The 19,253-nt window shown below is 37.5% G+C and overlaps 2 protein-coding genes across 2 annotated transcripts; both read left to right on the top strand.

The window, feature by feature from the left end:
- Positions 1-455: 455 nt before the first annotated feature.
- Positions 456-4,401, top strand: LOC121983809 (tRNA (guanine(37)-N1)-methyltransferase 1-like). Its single transcript, XM_042536441.1, has 9 exons — positions 456-1,387; positions 2,057-2,155; positions 2,269-2,388; positions 2,471-2,637; positions 2,805-2,875; positions 3,096-3,238; positions 3,449-3,560; positions 3,930-4,039; positions 4,176-4,401. Exons 1-9 carry the CDS (start codon positions 506-508, stop codon positions 4,302-4,304), a joined length of 1,833 nt encoding a protein of 610 aa, XP_042392375.1. The 5' UTR covers positions 456-505; the 3' UTR covers positions 4,305-4,401.
- A 6,901-nt stretch (positions 4,402-11,302) lies between these two features.
- Positions 11,303-12,634, top strand: LOC122043205 (pentatricopeptide repeat-containing protein At1g55890, mitochondrial-like; the record flags this gene model as incomplete). Its single annotated transcript, XM_042603722.1, has 1 exon — positions 11,303-12,634. A coding segment is annotated over one exon (1,248 nt), but the record flags the coding sequence as incomplete, so codon positions are not given.
- Positions 12,635-19,253: the final 6,619 nt, after the last annotated feature.

Here is a 19,253-nt window from a genome sequence, read left to right as displayed (position 1 = left end):
AAAGTCAAGCTTGAACACTCATTTCAAAAACTTGGTTCATTTTAAGCTCGGCTCGACTCGGTAATCTTATCAAACAAACTTGAACATCCTAAAATTTGGTTCAGTTCGATTTATTTACAACCCTAGTTCCAACGACGAAGGTTTCATCACTATGAGGGAGAGAGAGAGCGCTGGGTGGGCGAGAAAAATGATAGGTGTGGACATGGATTTTCATTGCCCTCGAAATGACTCGCTATTTACGGAGCCACAAGGCATTGACAAGTGAAATTTGTGGATTGTGATAGGGCAATTATAGTCATTTAAGGATCTCGAATTAATAAAGTGGAGGTAGATCCGTACGGATTTAGATATTAGATCCGATAAGGCGTGAGATTGTCCGGTAGCTGATACAATTTCTTACCGGATCTCTTGCCGGAAGCTCCGAATTATTTGCAGTAGTAAACTCAGTGTGGCATTGTAACAAGCACATAAACAGCCACTTGAGGAGCGGCGCCTACCCTTCCATATGATGAAGAAGAGTATGTGCTGCTGCTCTCTCGCTGCTCTGCGCACCCACAAACCCTTGCCCTTCCCCGTCTGCATCTCCCTCTCCGTCGTCGCCGCAGCCTCCCCTCGCCGATGCCTCTCCAAATCCTTGTCCTCCCCCTCCTCCTCATTGAACGCAGTGCTATCCATAGCCGCGGATGACTACCGACCCCCTTCCTCCTTCCACTTTGGACCATCCCTCCGCCGTGGCCACCTCCCGGAACCGCCACCTCTCTCTTTGAACCACTCCAGTGAGGACAGCGACGGCGGCGTTATCGAAAAGGCAAAGTTTTGCCGCGTCTTCGATGTCGCCGCCCTCCGGGTTCCCGTGGAGGAGTGCGCTGCCCTCGAGAGCCACCTCCGCGGGCACCTCCTCAACTGGCCCCGTGTCCGCAACATCGCCAGGGTACCCGGCGACGACCTGGACCTTGAGATCCGAAGACTGCTCCGAGAGGGCGAAGGGGATGGCGGGGCTAGGCTCGACTCGCTCGCGGCCAGGGTTGATGGGAGGGCTGACGTCGAGACGGCGGCGCTGAGTCCAGTGCTGTATAGGGAAAAACTCGCGAAGGAATTCAATTGCAGTGGGTTTCTTAAGTTTAGGAATCTGGCGAAGCTATCGCGGCCAAAGAAGAAGAAGAAGAAATTGAACAGCAAAGATGGGGGTGATCTAGCGAGCAAGAACTTAGAAAAGAATGATTCTTATGTCGTCAAGGTGATAGGAGAAGAAAAAGACGAGGTGGATTTAAGCGGTTTGCTCGGCGAAGACTTCAAAGGACGGAGGTGGAGAGGTCCTACCAGGCTGCTCCTATTGGACGAGAAATATGCAAAGAAAGGTGTGAGTGGGCTCCCAGAGGCCATCAAGGTGCCTATGATTCCTTTGTGAGTTCTCCGTTTGAGTTTGCCAATTGAATTATCCTTTGTATTCTTATCTTTTCTATATGTAAGTGGAGACTACTTATTTGATTTCTAGTGAATAATTTCCACCACATCTAATTCAAAAGGAAAGAATTGATATCCAAAGAAGAAGATCCTGTTGCATTTAGGAATTGCTTCCAATGTAACATGAAGTCGAATGAACTAACTTTAACTTTGTAGTTTTTGGACTTGGGACATGCAAACACAAATCAAAATGACTTCAGAGCAAGTGGACACTCTTTAGTGCAGCTTATATGACACTCAATTTCTGCATATTTGTTCATACTATAGCATGATTATGCTTCTTATCTTGCGAATACTACAACAAAGGATAACTTACATTGACAAAGTACTGTGGAAGGAAAGATAATTTTTAGATTGCAAGAATTTCAAGATGTTGGGATGCACCATCTGTTGCAAAGATATATAAAAATTAACTTGCTTCCAGTTTTTCGTAAAAGAAATCTTTTTGTGTGAGAACTCATTTCTGTGTTGCTTGAAATATTTGCATATTCACTTTTTTTGAATGCCATTCAATTATTTGAATCCATGTTTCTTTTATTGCATTTGGATGGAGGATGATTGAAACAACTCATTGAATTTTTTTTTGTCTCAGGCTGTATTAAATGGCGACACATTCCACAGTAGATCCTCGTCATTTGAGCTTGTGCAATGCCAGCTGGCCTTATTCTATGATTACTGGTCAATGAGTGAGGTGAATCAATGTTTTTCTACATGTCAATATTCATTGCCCTATTAATTTCTTCATTTACCTTTTTGTGAAAACTTTTAGTTTTCTGTAAATTGATGGTCTAGCTGTTTTTTCAGCTCCTCGAGGCCTTGCTACCCGAGGGCTTGATTGTTCCAACTGGATTTGAAACAATTGGCCATATTGCACACTTGAATTTGCGAGATGAACACTTACCTTTTAGAAAACTTATCGCACAGGTCAATTTCTTCAACATAGATTCTGTAATTAATATTCAATTATGGGTGTTATCCTGATATTAGATGTACTCGTATTGTTCAGATAGTCTTGGATAAGAACAGACCAAAAATACAGACAGTGGTTAACAAGATGGATGCAATTCAAAATGAATACAGGACAATGCAACTTGAAGTCTTGGTTGGCAATCATTCCCTTGTAACAACTGTGGTGGAGAATGGATTTCGTTTTCAAGTTGATCTCGGAAAAGTGTAGGATTCGCATTCCCTTCTGATGTGTGTGTATTGAGATTCTCATTTTCGACTTTGACTTGTTTGTTTCATCAATTAAAGCATTAGGAGATGGCATCATTAGCTTGTTAGTTTGCAATATGAAGACTACGGGTTCAAATAATGTTTCTTTTTTGTTTTGACTGCAGTTATTGGAATTCTAAGTTGGCAACTGAGAGACAACGACTTATCTGCAGTTTCACAAGATCTGATGTCGTATGTAAGCCCCTTTCTCAGTTTGTATAGACTTCAGATATGATTATTCACTGCCACTATTATGTGCTTCTTTGTATCAACTGACCATAAACAGATGATATTTTTTATAATGAATGAAATTTGGTGAATTCTTTAGATGTGCAAACATGGTGCCAACCAAGGAAAGCTAACATCGAAATAGTTGATACTAGCATAATAACATGTTTGTACATGATCATGAATAGGCGACGTATTCTCTGGTGTTGGTCCAATAGCCATTTCTGCAGCAAGGAAAGTGAAGTGTGTATTTGCCAATGACCTAAACCCCAATGCTGTTGAATATCTTGAAAGAAACATTGTCCTCAACAAGCTCGAGAGGAAAGTAGAGGTATGATGAAGCTGTTTCTCTATACATTTGAAGTTGTTATTGTTATGCTTGACATAGTGAGTCTTCGACAGTTTAGCATAACTACGGACTTCTTTTGGTCTCGTTTATTGGTTTGTCATTCACGTGTTCTGGATTTTCTTGTAGTTTATATGTCGGAGACAATTGTTTAACTTTCCAAATGTTATTTTAATGGCAACTATTACGTCTCAGGTTTTTAACATGGAAGGCCGTAGGTTCATTTCTGCAATGTTCACTACTCAACTGAGATATTCTATTACACAAGTGGTTATGAATTTGCCAAATGATGCTACCGAATTTCTAGGTTCGTTCATATTCTTTTCAAATCTTCAACATATTACTGCAATTTTCACACTTTCTATTCTAATTGGACTGAATATAGAATTGTGTTTGGATATAAACTACTAGAAAGGATTTTTGACAACCAAACTAGGGTGAAAAGGCAACGAGTAAAATAATATTGGTTCTCAGTTTAACCAGTTGAACTTGTCGGTCCAGTGCAGTTCGGTTTTCAAAAACACTGCCTCACGAATTTTGCATATTGAAGTATCGCCGAGTATGAATTTTTATATCGCAATCTACAATGATGTGAAACAAAGCACACAGCACAATTTTAGCTCAATCTGTTGGTTGTTTGATAGACTTAATGGCTTGAATTTCTACTCTCAAACAGATGCATTTAGAGGAGTATTCAGAAACACTCCTAGGTCCGCTCGCACTCTTCCAAAGATTCATGTCTACGGATTCTCAAAGGCACAAAACCCTGAGTATGATTTTCAAGAGGTCAGTTCATCTTGCTGCAGACTAATCATTATCGTCGAGTCATATTTGTCACGACTATTTATCTATTGTCGGCTAATAACCCAACTATTATTGTCATTATTAAGCTGATCAAAACTCGAATGGTTTTCTTTCGCAGAGGATTAATGTCGCATTGTGTGCGGAAGTTGTCGATGTAGAAATGCACAGAGTCCGCCTTGTTGCGCCCGGAAAATGGATGCTTTGCGCATCGTTCATATTGCCCGAAGATATTGCTTTTGGGAAATAATTAGTTCACTCCCTAGAACAAACATGCCTAGCCTTTTATCACTTGTACTATATATGATGTTTTATCTCTTAATACATTAATTTTTTAAAAAGAAATAGATTTACTATTTATTATCATTTAAAAGGATGTCTTTTGTTTTTATTATCACTTAAAGGGTAATCAAGAGAATCAAAAGAATATTTTATAGTTAAAAGAAGCTGTATGTTGGAAATTGAAATAATGTGTGAAGTAGTTTTGATTAATATTAGAGAAATTTTAATTAATATTAGAATGGTTTTAGTTAAAATTATTTGAAATAATTTTAGTTAAAATTGTTTTATATTTAATGATTTAGGCCAAAAGTACTATAATAGTGAAGTAGAGCAATTTTAACATCGTTATAAATAATTTTGATCAAAAATATTTTAAATTATAGTAATTTTAATCAGTTTTAAAGTAGTTTTAACGAGTAATTTTAATTCGTGCTAGAATAATTTTTATTAGTATTAGAGTAAATTTGATTAATAATAAAATAATTTTGATTATTATTGAAGTTATGTTTGTGATATTGTTATTATAATATTTGATCAAATTTGATAATGAAGAGTTATTTTTGGATGATCTTTACCACCTTTTTTTCAAACGTTTATATAAAACTCCTTGTGCTTTAGAGCATCTGCAATGCTCGTTGTTGCCTTTGTTATTAACATCATATGGTGTTAAAACACGTTGTGGAGGGGTGTTATAACACCCCTCCACTTGAACGCATTTAATTCTTTTAACGCGTTCAAGCAATGTGGGGGTGGACCAGTCGCCCACCCCACGTGTATGTTTTTTTTAAAAAAAAAAATTATTAAAAAATTAAAATTTTATAATTAATAATTAAATAAAACGGTTAATTTTTTACGGATATTTTTAACGCTTAATTTTAACGGTTATTTCAAAATTTCATCTATAAATACCTCATATTTTCATTTCAATTCGTTATACTCTCCAATTCTACTTTCTAAATATTCATTCCATCTATTTTTTAAGTTTTTACCATATTATTTTCTATCCGAAATGGATGAAAATAACAGGGCATTTTTTTACAAATTTCTTGAATTCTACAAACAACTCGCAAGAATATTTATCTTCCATAAATTCCACCAAATTATCAATGTCCACATCCATTTCCAAATATGTCATTTCCTCTATAAAATCTTCAAAATTTCCAAGGTTTTGGAAATTCTATGAATCAACCTAATTATGCCCCTCGAGGTCCATATCAACCTCTTCCAGCCGAATATTGGCAAAACATGAGTCATTCGTATTTCACACCGTCGATTGCTCATGGATATGCTACCCCGCACACAACTGGTATGTCTTTCACTCCTTCGATGTCGAATGAACTTGCAACTCCCACTTTTATCCCGGAGACTCAATTTTCCAACCGTGAATCCCCAATTGAGGTGGTCAATTTAGATAAAGCGATTTCAAATACTAAGGGTACAAGAAAACGTTCAAGTTGGACAAAGGTTGAAGACGAGGTCTTAGCGAGAAGTTTTGTCACTATTAGTTATGATCCAATAATCGGCAATGATCAAAAGGCAGATGCTTTTTTGAAACGTGTTGCAAGCTACTACAATGAGAATCGCCCCCCAAGTTCAAACATCAGAAGTGCAAATGTTATACGATCACATTGGCATAATACAATCTAAAAAAAGATATATCAATTCAACACAAATTACAATAGTGTTTACAGTTCATATCGAAGTGGTCACAGTGACGAAGATATATTGAGGTTTGCGTACGAAAAATATCGATCCGAAAATAATGGCGTTGCATTCAATCTCGAGCATGTGTGGAGTGTTGGTTGCTACTCGGAATACCGTTCTAGTTCCCCTGTACAAAAATTTGTACAAGCATAGAGATATCCTAGCTACCCATATGCTCTACTGAAGTTAAATTTTGATTGCAAACGATGCTTAACATTATTCATCCAAATTATCCTTTAGAAGTTAAACTTGGATTGAAAACGATACTTAATATTTTTACTCCAAGGTTAACCGATGTATTCTTCATAAGTTAAACCATATTACACAAGTTAATTAAACATCTATTTCAAAGATCAGCTTCCAGGTTAAACATGGCGAGACACTAGGCCTTCTTAGGTATGAGATCATCCACCACTTCCTAGACAAAGCCTTTCAAAGAAATCGGATATTTAACTTCTTACAGTAAACTAGGTTTAACTACAGAGACCTCAATAGAATCACAATATCGAAAACATGAAATCGAAAAATTAAATCGATAACAAAACGATAAGCTAAAACCGATAACCTCTTGTATTTGGTTTTTCAAGATCTATACAAAAGGATAAGCTAGTCATGATGCGGAAATAAATAACTAGTTATACCTTTTGTAGCTTATAGACCTCTTGATCTTCTGTTATATTCCTCTCCTTCTCTTGGACGTCGTGTGGGCGACGATCTACCAAGACGAAATCCACCCAAGATTCTTCCTTTGCTTCCAAGTTTCGACCACCTTCCACCAAAGGATACTAGGATGCAATACCTCCTTCACTTTTTCTTCTTCTCCAAGCAACCGGCCATCAATGTCTTTCTATGGCTTGATGTCGCTGGCCACAAAGAAGAGGAAAGGGAGAAGAGGGAGAGTCGGTCACAAGGAATAGAGAAGAGGAATAAGAGATGTATTCAACCATAAGGCATCATCTCCTCTTCTTTTATAATCCTTGGTGATTGCAAAAAAGGAAAGTTTTATAACAAAAAAATAAAACTTCCTTTTCTATCATGGCATGGCCGGCCACAGGCTTGTGCTCCAAGCAAGGAAAGATTTTAAACAAAATTAAAATCTCTCCTTTAAAATCCCTTTTGTGGATAGTTATAAAAGGAATGTTTTATAAATTAAAATCTCTCTTTTAAATCCTTTTATGGATATCTATAAAAGAAAAAAATTTAAAATAAAACTTTTATTTTAAAACATGGTTACAAAAAAAGAAAGTTTTATCAAAAAATTAAAATCTTTCTTTCACATTATAGATAACTACAAATAAGGAAAGATTTCAAATATCTCTTTTTTAATCCTTTGTAGAAAAGATATAAAAGGAAAGATTTTAAAATTTAAAACTCTCTTTTAAAACTATGTGGGTGGCATTATAAAAGGAAAGACTTTATCAAAATTTTATTTTTAATAAAACTTCCTTTTCTCTTATGATATGGTCGGCCCCTTGCTTGGGCACCAAGCAAGGCTTGGTCGACCCTAGCTTAAGCTCCAAGCTTGGCTTGGTCAGCCCCTTGCTTGGGCACCAAGCAAGGCTTGGTCGACCCTAGCTTAAGCTCCAAGCTTGGCTTGGTCGGCCCCTTGCTTGGGCTTCAAGCAAGGATGTGGTCGGCCCTTAAGCTTGGTTAAGAAGTTGAGTTTTTGGTAGATATAAGGCTTTATAAATAAGAGGCTACAACAGGGACCGAGAGGAGGAATTGGTTTTGGTCTCCCGATGAGCTTGAGCTTCCCATGTTCGCCCCGAACACCTAACTCAAGTTCATCAATAATAACTCATACCACTAAAGAGTTATTATTGCACTACTGGATCAATCCTATATTACAATATAGGCTCCTTCTTATTATGAGTGTGTTAGTCTCTCTGTGTTTAAGATATCGAATGACCACTAATTAAATGAGTTACTGACAACTCACTTAATTAATATTTAGCTCCAAGAGTAGTATTACTCAACCTTATTGTCATGTCGAACTAAGTTCATCTACAGGGTTTACATGACAATCCTTATGAGCTCCTCAAGGGGGGCATCATCAACCTAGATCACTAGGACACAGTTTCATTCTATAATCAACAACACACAATATAAATAATATCATTTCCCAACTTATCGGACCTATTGATTTAACGAACTAAATCTCACTCTTTGATAAATTAAAAAAATAAATATTAAGTATACGTGTTTGTTATTATATCATGATTAAGAGTACACACATCCATAATAACAAAGGTCCTGTTTTTTTTACAGTTAGTATAAAAAGAACAACCTCAAATGGTCATGCTCAATACACTCAGAGTGTACTAGTATAATTTTATAGTTAAGATAAATTAATACCAAATTATACTACAATCATTCCAATGGTTTGTCTCATTCCATCTTGGTTGTGAGTAACTATTTATAATTTATAAGGAACTGATAACATGATCTTCTATGTGACACCACACACCATGTTATCTTCAATATAAATTAAATGAACAACTACATTTAGCATATAAATGTAGACATTTGACAAATATGATTCTTATTTCAAAATAAATGTTTATACAAAAAGCTAGACTTTTAGTATACATTCTAACATGGAGAATTGTCAAAGACCGTTCAATGTGATTACTTTGTGACCACAAAGAAGACAAAGACCTCAGAGTCAAGAGCAAGCAACACCTCCTCCAATCAAGATGTGAGTATAGACCTGGATGATGAAGATACTCGTCCAATGGGATATAAAACAACAAAAAGAAAGGGAAAAGACAACGTAAAATCGACCATGGAGGATCTGACACTAAACTACAACAATATTTTCGCAAAGTTCACTGAGTACACAAGCGTGAAGAAGTCCGAAGTCGATCTGAAACACAAACAACTCGAAATAGAGGAGATTAAGGCAAAAGTTGTCTTGTCCAAATCTGAAGCTAAGAATTGTCGCATGAAATTGAAGGAGTACAAAATATTGAACACAGACACCTCGCAGATGACAAAGGAGCAGCTTATCATACATGAATGTCTATGTTAGGATATTAGGTCGAGATGGAATATCTAAATTGTTTACTCAATGTTCATTTTCTAGTATTATTGTATTTTCGAGTTATTGTAATTTTTAATTATTGTATTTCTCATTTTAATTAATGTGATTTTCAATTATTATAATTTTACAAAATAGTCATTGGAAACTAGTTGTTGTAAACTAGGCATTACAAACTAGTCGTTGCAAACTATCAATTACAAATTAGTTGTTGCAAACTAATCATTACAACTAGCTATTGTAAACTAGCCGTTGCAACTTGTTGTTGCAAACTAGTTGTTGCATGAGAAAAACAATATATATAGACACATTGTGCTACGAGATTTTCATTCGACTATAATGTGTTTCCTCCAAAAATGTCTCATTCTACAGGCAGCACTAACTCAAGTTCCAGCTCAACAAGCGAAGATGAAATTCATGTTGAAATTGATGAGCAAGCTTATTATCCGAGTAAAGAACTGATATTATTGATTCTTCAACAACGCCAACAACTTATGGAAGCATATCAGAGGAGGGACACATACAGAAGAAGAAGATTCATCCAAAGAAATCATGAAGCTAGGCATGAGAGGCTCGTCAATGATTATTTCTCTATAAACCTAGTGTATCACGATGAAATATCTTGAAGACGATTTCGAATGTGAAGAGAGTTATTCCTCCGCATAGTAAATGCATTAGAGAATCATTCAGCGTTTTTTCAACATAGGGATGATGATGTGCGAAGAAAAGGGTTATCACCACTACAAAAATGTGCCGCTGTGATTCGTCAACTGGCTTACGGAGTGCCCGCTGGTCATCTTGACGAGTACCTACGTATGGGTAAATCAATCGCCATCAGGTGTCTTTTCAAGTTCTGTGAATATGTGGTTGAAATATTTAGTAATAGGTACTTGAGAAGGTCAAATGCTGATGATGTTCAACGTTTTCTTCAAATGCATGATAAGAGACACGGCTTCCCGGCATGTTGGGTAGCCTTGATTGTATGCATTAGAAATAAAAAAATTATCCAGTTGCTTGGAAATGTCAATTTATAAGGGGACATGGATGACCAACAATCGTACTTGAAGCGGTCGCGTCTCATGACTTATGGATATGACATGCATTCTTTGGAGTTACCGGTTCACGCAACGATATTAACGTGCTATATGAATCTCTCATATTCAACAATGTCTTATAAGGAAATACACTGGTGATTAATTTCACGGTGAACGACATTACATATACGAAGGGTTATTATCTAACAAATGGAATATATCCTGAGTGGACTACTTTCATTAAGGCTTTTCCTTTCCCGGAAGATCCCAAGAGGAAGTTGTTTAAGGAAAGACAAGAGTCTGCAAGAAAAGATGTCGAACGGGCATTTGGGGTGCTCCAATCTCGATGGGCGATTGTCAGAGATCCAGCTCGTTATTGGTAAAGGAAAAAGTTAAAACAAATCATGTTAGCATGCATTATTTTATATAATATGATTATTGAGGATGAGGGAGGTCACGTGATAAATTGGTATAACGATGAAAGTGACGAACTTGCACAACCTATCCATGGCTCAAACCAAGGATTTCAAGATTATCTTCAGACAAATTATGAGCTACGTGACACTCATGTTCATCATCAACTTCGCGCTGACTTAATTGAGCATATCTGGGGGCAAAATAACAACAATCCGTGAATTAATATTTTATATATTATTTTTAATTTCATCATAGTGTGGTTTATTCTATAAGTTATTGTTGCGTTTTAATTTCATAATTACATGGTAATTTTAAATAAATTTTGTTTTTTTTAATTTTATAATTTTAACTGCTTAGTTGTAATTTCATTTTCCTAACTTTATAATTTCGTTTTCTTGTAAACATCTATTTTATTTAATAAATAAATTTAAAAAATTAATATTTTTTTTTGAAAAATAGTAAAATTATTTTTTAAAAGTTAGATTATTATTAAAAATAATAATAATTTAAATATTTTAAAATATATTTATTTAATATGATATAATTTTAAGATGATTGAGTGGACTGTGGAACCCATGAATAATGAGTATTAATGTTAAAAGAAATATGGATGAAAGAGATATATTGTTATAATACGTATATAGTAGTGGATCCGATATTTTTTGATGAAATTATGAATGTTATAATATAGATGCATTTGGATGCTCTTATATCATTTATACAAATTAAGGTACCAAATTGCAAAAACAAATGGTTCAATAAAACCCTCTCCTATCTTCGCCGCCGTTCGGGCAGCAGAAGATTGCTAAAACTGATACCAATCGCACTCGCTGTCTGTTCCTCCTCCACCGCCGCCTCTCCTCCACCACCACCGTCATCGCTACGTCGCCGGTAGCTAACGATAAACCTAACCCTCCAACGCACTCCGAGCCGCTCTCCCTCACCCTCAACAAGCTCTTCAACGAGCGGGACCCTGACAAGCTCACCGCCGCCTTCATCGCCGCCTCCTCCTCCTCCTACCGGTTCCGCTGCCGCCACCGCATCTACGAGGTCTCCATCCGCCGCCTCGCCAAGTGTGGCCGGCCCGACGCCGTGGAGGCCATCCTCGAGCACCACAAGAGTTTCTCCTCTGACCTCGCTCACGAGGGCTTCGGCATCAGCCTCATCTCCCTCTACGGAAAGGCCGCGATGCCCGCCCACGCAGCCGCCACCTTTCGGCAGCTCCCCGATCTGGGCTCCACCCGCACCGTCAAGTCCTTCAATGCCCTCCTCACCGCCTACGCCCAGTCCGGCGACCTCAACGGCCTCGATGAGGCCTTCCGCGATGTCCCCGACTCGATCACCCCTGATATCATCTCCTACAACATCCTCATCGGCGCTCTCTGCGAAAAGGGCGACCTTGAGGCGGCTATGCGCACGGTCGACCTAATGAACACGAACGCAATCTCCCCTGATCTGATCACCTGCAACATCCTTCTACACTCTTTCTACAACAACAAACCTTCCGAAGCGGAGAAGATTTGGGCGATGATGCGAGAGAACAACATCGAACCCAATTCAAGGAGCATCAACGCTAAGCTGCGTTGGCTGGTCGCCGAAGGAAGAACGCACGAAGTCATCGAGCTCGTCGACCAGATGAAGCGCAACGGACCGAAGCCTGATGCTTTCACCTTCAATGCCTTGCTCAAAGGCTACATCCAAGATGGAAACTTGGAGGAGGCGAAGAAGCTGTACCTCGATTTCGCAAAGAACGAGTGCTCACCGAATCAACAGACGTTTGAGTTTCTTATCTCATACCTTTGCGAGGCCGGTGAGCTCGACTGGGCGGTGAGGTGCTGCAACGATGGCATGAGCAGGCGGTGCTATGTGAGAGCGTCATTTTTGCAAGCGGTGGTGGATGCGCTGGTGAAGAACTCGAGGGTGGAGGAGGCGAAGAAGCTGGTGGAGGCTGGCTGGAACAATCGCTACCCCAAGACAAGTCTCGGGTTGCCCGAGTCTACTCAGAGTTTGGTTGTTTAATTACAGATAAATCTCAAGATATTGGATAATCTATCACAAGTTATTGGATAATCTTATTATTCATGGATATTTTTTCTTCTTTCGTATTGAACACCTGAATCAGTCTAACAAAATCATGTGCTTTGATTCAAAATGAGTTTGAGAAGCGAATTCACAGGCGGCATGAGTCGCCGGCGCCAGCCTAAAGAAAGGGTACTCTAGGTCTCTAGCTAGAACTGTGGCCGTGGCGAAGGAAGCAAATAAGAGGACTTCAACAGACCGACGGAGATAACGTCGACTCCACCGAAGTGCTGGAATTTGGAGGGAGTCGACGGCCAGCTGCATGTTGTCCAGTCCCGGCTGCTCCTTGGGTTAATTCTGAAAGGGACTAGTTTGACCTACGAAAAATTTCAACATTCTTTTTTCCAAAAATCCAATTAAAACCAACCGAATTTTGTTTTTCACTTCCCCTAGCTGAACCTTGTTTTTTTTTTCTCTTTACCTTCCTCAACACAGTCCCTTTCTTATTCTTTCTTTAACTCTAATTTTACCCTCAAAATTCTTTGTACCCTGTCAATAAGGTAGGAAAAGAGAAAAGGCAGTGACAGGGAAAGCTAACTATATTGTTCATCTGATTACGAGTATCGAGAAAATATTGAATCCATTCCTGGTTGGTTTTCTCATTGCTAACTGGTTCTCAGTGTTGCGTGCATATAATTTTTGTTCGTTCATTGTTAAGATTGTAAATGTACACAGACGGAAAGTCTGCAGCTTGATTTTTGTAATTCTATACTTCCTTGCTTGAAATGAATAAGTAGGATGGAAGCCTAACATCATAGTTTCTATTCTTGCTGTATTCGACTAACATCGACTCCAAATTGAAGATCTAAACCATTGTGATCACTAAAGCACCAATGACTGTTCTATTTCTCAATTGTCTTTATCCAATGTTTTACTGTGTCCTTGTTATGGACTGATTCCATTCATTTTAGTTAATAGCTCCTAAACCATACAAGATCGATCCCATTAATTTTCTAGTTCATCCTTTTAGGTTTGTTTCCTGAAATCTGCATAATCTTTCACACTTTTTGATGTTTGATCTTGTTGATTTTTGTTAGTGTGTGTATTTATGTGTCAAGATACTCCTTATGTATTTTGTGGATAATTATTTTATAAAGGTAAGTATTTATCGTTAATCATTTACTTTTTATATGATTAATGATAAAATTTCACATATTAATGAGTATATTAATCTGAAAACAGTCCTTAATCGGATAGATATCCATAAGGAACATGAATATTTAGATCAACGCTGAGTATGACTAGATCGAGATAGACCGAGAGATAAATATCCAAGTTATATTTAGGGGTGTCTTGAGTTTAAAGGTGCATTGAACACGACCCGCTTAAGAGGAGACCACATATTAAGCATCATTAATAATTTATCTGATGAACGACTGTAACTGATTTTTTTGACTTGGGACCTTTATTTATTCTATACATGGAATTATATACTTTGACATTGTTAAAAGCAATCTTTAATCAGATTGTGATTAATACGGTAGTTGGGTGTATGACAAAGCATAGAGATAATACTATTGAGTTAATAAAAAATTCATTGCTCTCTTGGATAAGGAGTTAACATCCTGGCCGCTTGATAGAGATATTAGTGACTTAAAATCTATGGTTATGGGAGGAATGATTTATCATTCAAGAGGAGTCTATTATATTTTGGAAATCAAGTAAAACAATTAATTTGATGATGATACATAGTGCATCAAATTAATTGAGAAGTAGACTTAGATGAAGAGATTGAATTACATAGTAATCAGTTTATGGTGGTCTATAGTTTATGACTAATACTAATTTTATCACGTTGGGTGACTAAAAACTATTAGTAGACGGTTATCTTAGTCAGTGCATGAATTTGTACTATCTTCGTGTATAAAACCTAAAGGGTCATACGTATAGCACGTAGATATGAACATTATTTATAATTGATTATTTTAGTGGATACTAAAATTAATTAATTTTATTATTTCTAAATTAGAATTAATTGTCTTATTAATTAATTTTGAAATATCAGAAGCTATAACAAATCGAGATTAAATATGAATTTATTTGATCCAAAGATGATTAATGAAGAATTCAAATAACCATAATCATGATGATTAATGTAAAATTCGAATATCCACAATCATGATGATTAATAAAGAATTTGAATAGTCACAATCATGATGATTAACGGAGAATTTGAATAGTCATACCTTTTCATCTTCCTTAGAGGTTATAAGTAGTTATTCTTGGAAAGATTCTTTAACGATCTCTCTCTACTTCTCCCTTGAAAACTTCATTTTCACTTTCTTCCATCGAAAGATATCGATATTGCTTCCAAAAGGTTTTGTCGATCTAAGAGGCTAGCAGCTAACGGATCGTGTCGAGTTCGTGATCTAGTGCATGTGGATATCGCTAGAGAAGTCACATGTGAGACTCTCATTTGTTTTTGATATCATTCACTCTATTGAAAACTACGAGGTATGTTTTATTTCATGTGATTTTATTTAAAACTATATATATCACGAAGAGATCTATAATTTAAGGAAAAATATGATGTTAATATATGCATTCCACTACGCTCCTATTTCAACAGTGGTATCAAAGTCAAGTTATGGTTGGATCATATAGTATGAAACCTCTTCTTTAAAAAATTGTGAAATCAATGTTTTGTGAGATTTCATAGAAATTTTTATTTCTATATTTCAAGTTATATGACTTAACATTTCAAGATAGAAATGAATTTTTGTCTATCAAACCTGTACATAAATACATGTTATGATTGAGATATAAATACCTTATTGCATAATTATATTAACATGTTAAAATCCCCGAGACCTACTTGTCTTAAAATGAATCAAGACACAATGAAAAGTTATGGCCGAAGAACGTGATTACTTTTATATTAAGGGAGATAAATCTCGTAATGAAATTGTGCGAATGCACAAAAAGTCATTAATGGTGAGACATTTTTAATAATTATAAAATCTCTTAAATTTATTAAGTCAAGATTTGTTAAAGGTCCTCCATTAGTAACTATGATGATAGTTAGAGTTTTACATAAGTCGGTATAACTCAGTCGTAGGCTTGTGTCAAAACATCTATAATTTATCATAATTATTAGTGGGTCGACTTAACTCGAATTCATTGACTTGTTTAACTACGTTAAGGTCAATTGATTTGAGGGGCAAGTGTTGAGAATATAAGACTTGACAAGAATATACCGAAAGTCACATAGATTTGTGATTGGCAAGTTAAGACCTTGATGAATGTAGCATGTAGGTACAACTCAGCTATTTGCATACTATATGATTCTGGGTTTCAGCCCTTCTAGGAATTGTTGCCAACCAATTCCTGATTCTAACAATGGGAGTTGTTGGACTTGAATAAAATAATAGGAGTTATAAAATACTTTATTAAATATATTCTATAAATACAAAAATTCTGCTTTAAATTATTTTATTTTAGATGGCAATTACAACTTGTTGGGTTTTTCGGGACGCGAAAACCTCTTTTCGCGTCGCGGAAACCCCGAATCGCCCAAAGCCATAGATCCGTGCAAGGAAAACCGAACGAATACAAATACGAGTTTCAAAAACTTTAGATCTACTCCTAGATCTATGTGTTGAGAGATTTACCCTTGTTGCGTGCCCTTTCGCGTTCCCGCTCGTCCAAGGAGTTGCCGGATCTCAAGACCGTCAAGCGTCGGTCCTCTAGAAGTATCCACACGGACACGTAGGTGGAGAAAACCTTACACAAAGGTGTGCTAGCACCTTGGTAAGATTCGGCCAAGCAAGGAGGAGAGGGAGAGGGAGAGCTTGAGGAAGAAGAAGGAGTAATCACTTGAATGAGCAAATTGAATTTCTCATTCAATCAAAAGTGGTCGGCCACTCTCTATTGTAACTCCCCTCATTAATGCATTAAGTTGTCATCAAGGAGAGAATGTAACCTCCATGAGGTGGCACTCACTAGTAACTCCCATGAGGTGGCACACCATGATGATGTGGAACATCATCATTGGTCCACCTAATGCCAACTCACCAATGAGGTGGCAAAAGGTCAAGTCAAAATTAACCTTTGGTCTTCCTTCTTAAGTCAAGTCAAACTTGACCCAATCTCTTCCATGGTTGATCTAATCTAACCATTTGATTCAAGCCAACTTAATATAATGAATTTAATTCATTTAATTAAATTGATTCAATGAGTCAAAATCTAAATTAGACTCATTGAACACATGAATCAACTTGAGTCGAACTCAAGTTAGCCCAATTAGGATTACTCTTAATCCAATTTGATTCATCAAATGAATCTAATCCTCTTGGTTCATCATATGAACCTAATCTCCATCTAATTGTCCTAAGTGTGTGACCCTATAAGTTCTTGTAACGTTGGCAATGCCCTAAACCCATTTAGGAGCATAAGTAATGAGCGGTATCTAGCAACACATCATTACTACCCAAGTTACAAGAATGTCGAGATCCGACATCACCTTGTGACTACTAATTGTGACTCCTCACAATATATGACATTGTCCTTCTATCCTAGACATCTAGATTGATCAATGTGAGGCATAGACCGTGTCATCCTCTAATCAATCTAAATCTTGAACTCTAAGTAGACTCACTCGATCAAATGAGCTCAACATCTCATGTTGACTCATTTGGGCATGGCCATGCACTTAGTGGTCTCACTCTATCAAGAATATTGATGTCGCTCCCGTCATATGGGAGGGATAGATCCCATCTACATCACTCACATCTCTCTGCATAATTTGTTACATACCCGGTAATCGTCTTTATAGTCCACCCAGTTACGGGTGACGTTTGACGAAACCAAAGTACATAGCTCCTTATGTAGGGATCCATGGTGACTTCAGGTCTAAGGACTAATAGTCATACTAATAGCCACATGAGAAAGTATATGACACTCATATAACGATCCATGATACTTTCTCATGGCGGGTCATTCAGTATACATTCTCCAATGTATACCCATGTGTCAACTTAATATCTCTATATCCATGACTTGTGAGATCAAGTCATCGAGTTGACCTACATGCTAGTCTTATTGCATTAACATTGTCCCTGAATGTTAATACTCGACTAGGAATGATTAAGAGTAGTGTTCCTTATATCATCTCACTATCGGTTCAACTAACCGATTGATATAGGTGAGAACCATCTACTCAAGGATATTATTATACTTAGTTTATTTGGCACCAATACAAGTAAGTATAATAACCAAAATCCAAATGCCTTTATTAATATACAAGAATATGATACAATGAGTCCATATAATCATCAAATGATTGGCTCTAGGGCTCTAACTAACAATCTCCCACTAGCACTAGTGCCAATCAGTATAGGCTCTAAGGCCTAATGACCTAGTGTGACCATTATGCTTTCTCTATGCCAAAGCCTTGGTCAAGGGATCTGCGATGTTAGCCTCTGTAGGTACTCTGCAAATCTTCACATCTCCTCTATCGATAATCTCTCGAATGAGATGGAAGCGCAGTAGTATGTGCTTGGTCCGTTGGTGTGAGCGAGGTTCCTTCGCCTGTGCTATAGCTCCATTGTTGTCACAATAGAGCTCAACTGGGTCAGCGATGCTAGGAACCACCCCAAGTTTAGTGATGAACTTGCGGATCCAAACTGCCTCCTTTGCTGCCTTTGATGCAGCAATATACTCGGCTTCTGTTGTAGAATCAGCTACTGTATCCTGCTCAACTCATAACACCACCATTAATGCAAAATACGAACCCGATTGCGATCTATAGTCATCCCGGTCGTTTGGAAGCTAGCATCATGTAACCCTTTACAGCTCATCATTGCCTCCATATATCAAGAAATATTGTTTAGTCCTTCTTAAGTACTTAAGAATATTCTTGACCGCTATCCATGACTTTCACCGACTGGTATCTGCTCGTCATGCTCAAAGCATACGAGACATCAGGTCGAGTACATAGCATGGCGTACATGATCGATCCTATAGCTGAGGCATAAGGGATCTGATCCATGCGGTCTCTCTCCTCTCTAGAAGAGGGACCTTGAGTCTTCGAAAGACTCACGCCATGTGACATCGGCAGAAATCCCTTCTTGGAGTTCTGCATGGCAAACCGAAGGAGTACCTTGTCAATGTATGTACTCTGACTTAGGCCAAGCAATCTCTTAGATCTATCTCTATATATCTGAATCCCTAGAATGCGGGATGCCTCACCTAAGTCCTTCATTGAGAAGCAACTCCCTAGCCAGGTCTTGACAGACTGAAGCATAGGGATGTCCTTCCCAATGAGTAGTATGTCATCCACATACAATATGAGGAAGACAACTATGTCCCCTACAACCTTCTTATAGACACAAGGTTCATCTTCGTTCTTGATGAAACCAAACTATTTGATTGCATCATCGAATCGAAGATTCCAGCTCCGAGAAGCTTGCTTTAGTCCATAAATGGACCTATGCAGCTTGCATACTCTACTAGTATGCTGTGGATCGACAAAACCCTCAGGTTGTGTCATGTACACATCCTCGAGTAGGTTTCCATTCAGAAACGCAGTTTTGACATCCATCTGCCAGATCTCGTAATCGTGGTAAGCTGCAATAGCAAGCATGATCCGAATGGACTTAAACATCGCTACTGGAGAAAAGGTCTCATCATAGTCAATACCATG

The sequence above is a fragment of the Zingiber officinale genome, chromosome 1B, assembly GCF_018446385.1.
Source record: "Zingiber officinale cultivar Zhangliang chromosome 1B, Zo_v1.1, whole genome shotgun sequence".
Lineage (NCBI taxonomy): Eukaryota > Viridiplantae > Streptophyta > Magnoliopsida > Zingiberales > Zingiberaceae > Zingiber > Zingiber officinale.
Note: the sequence above shows the minus strand (reverse complement) of the source record. Positions and strands in the feature narration are given on the sequence as shown.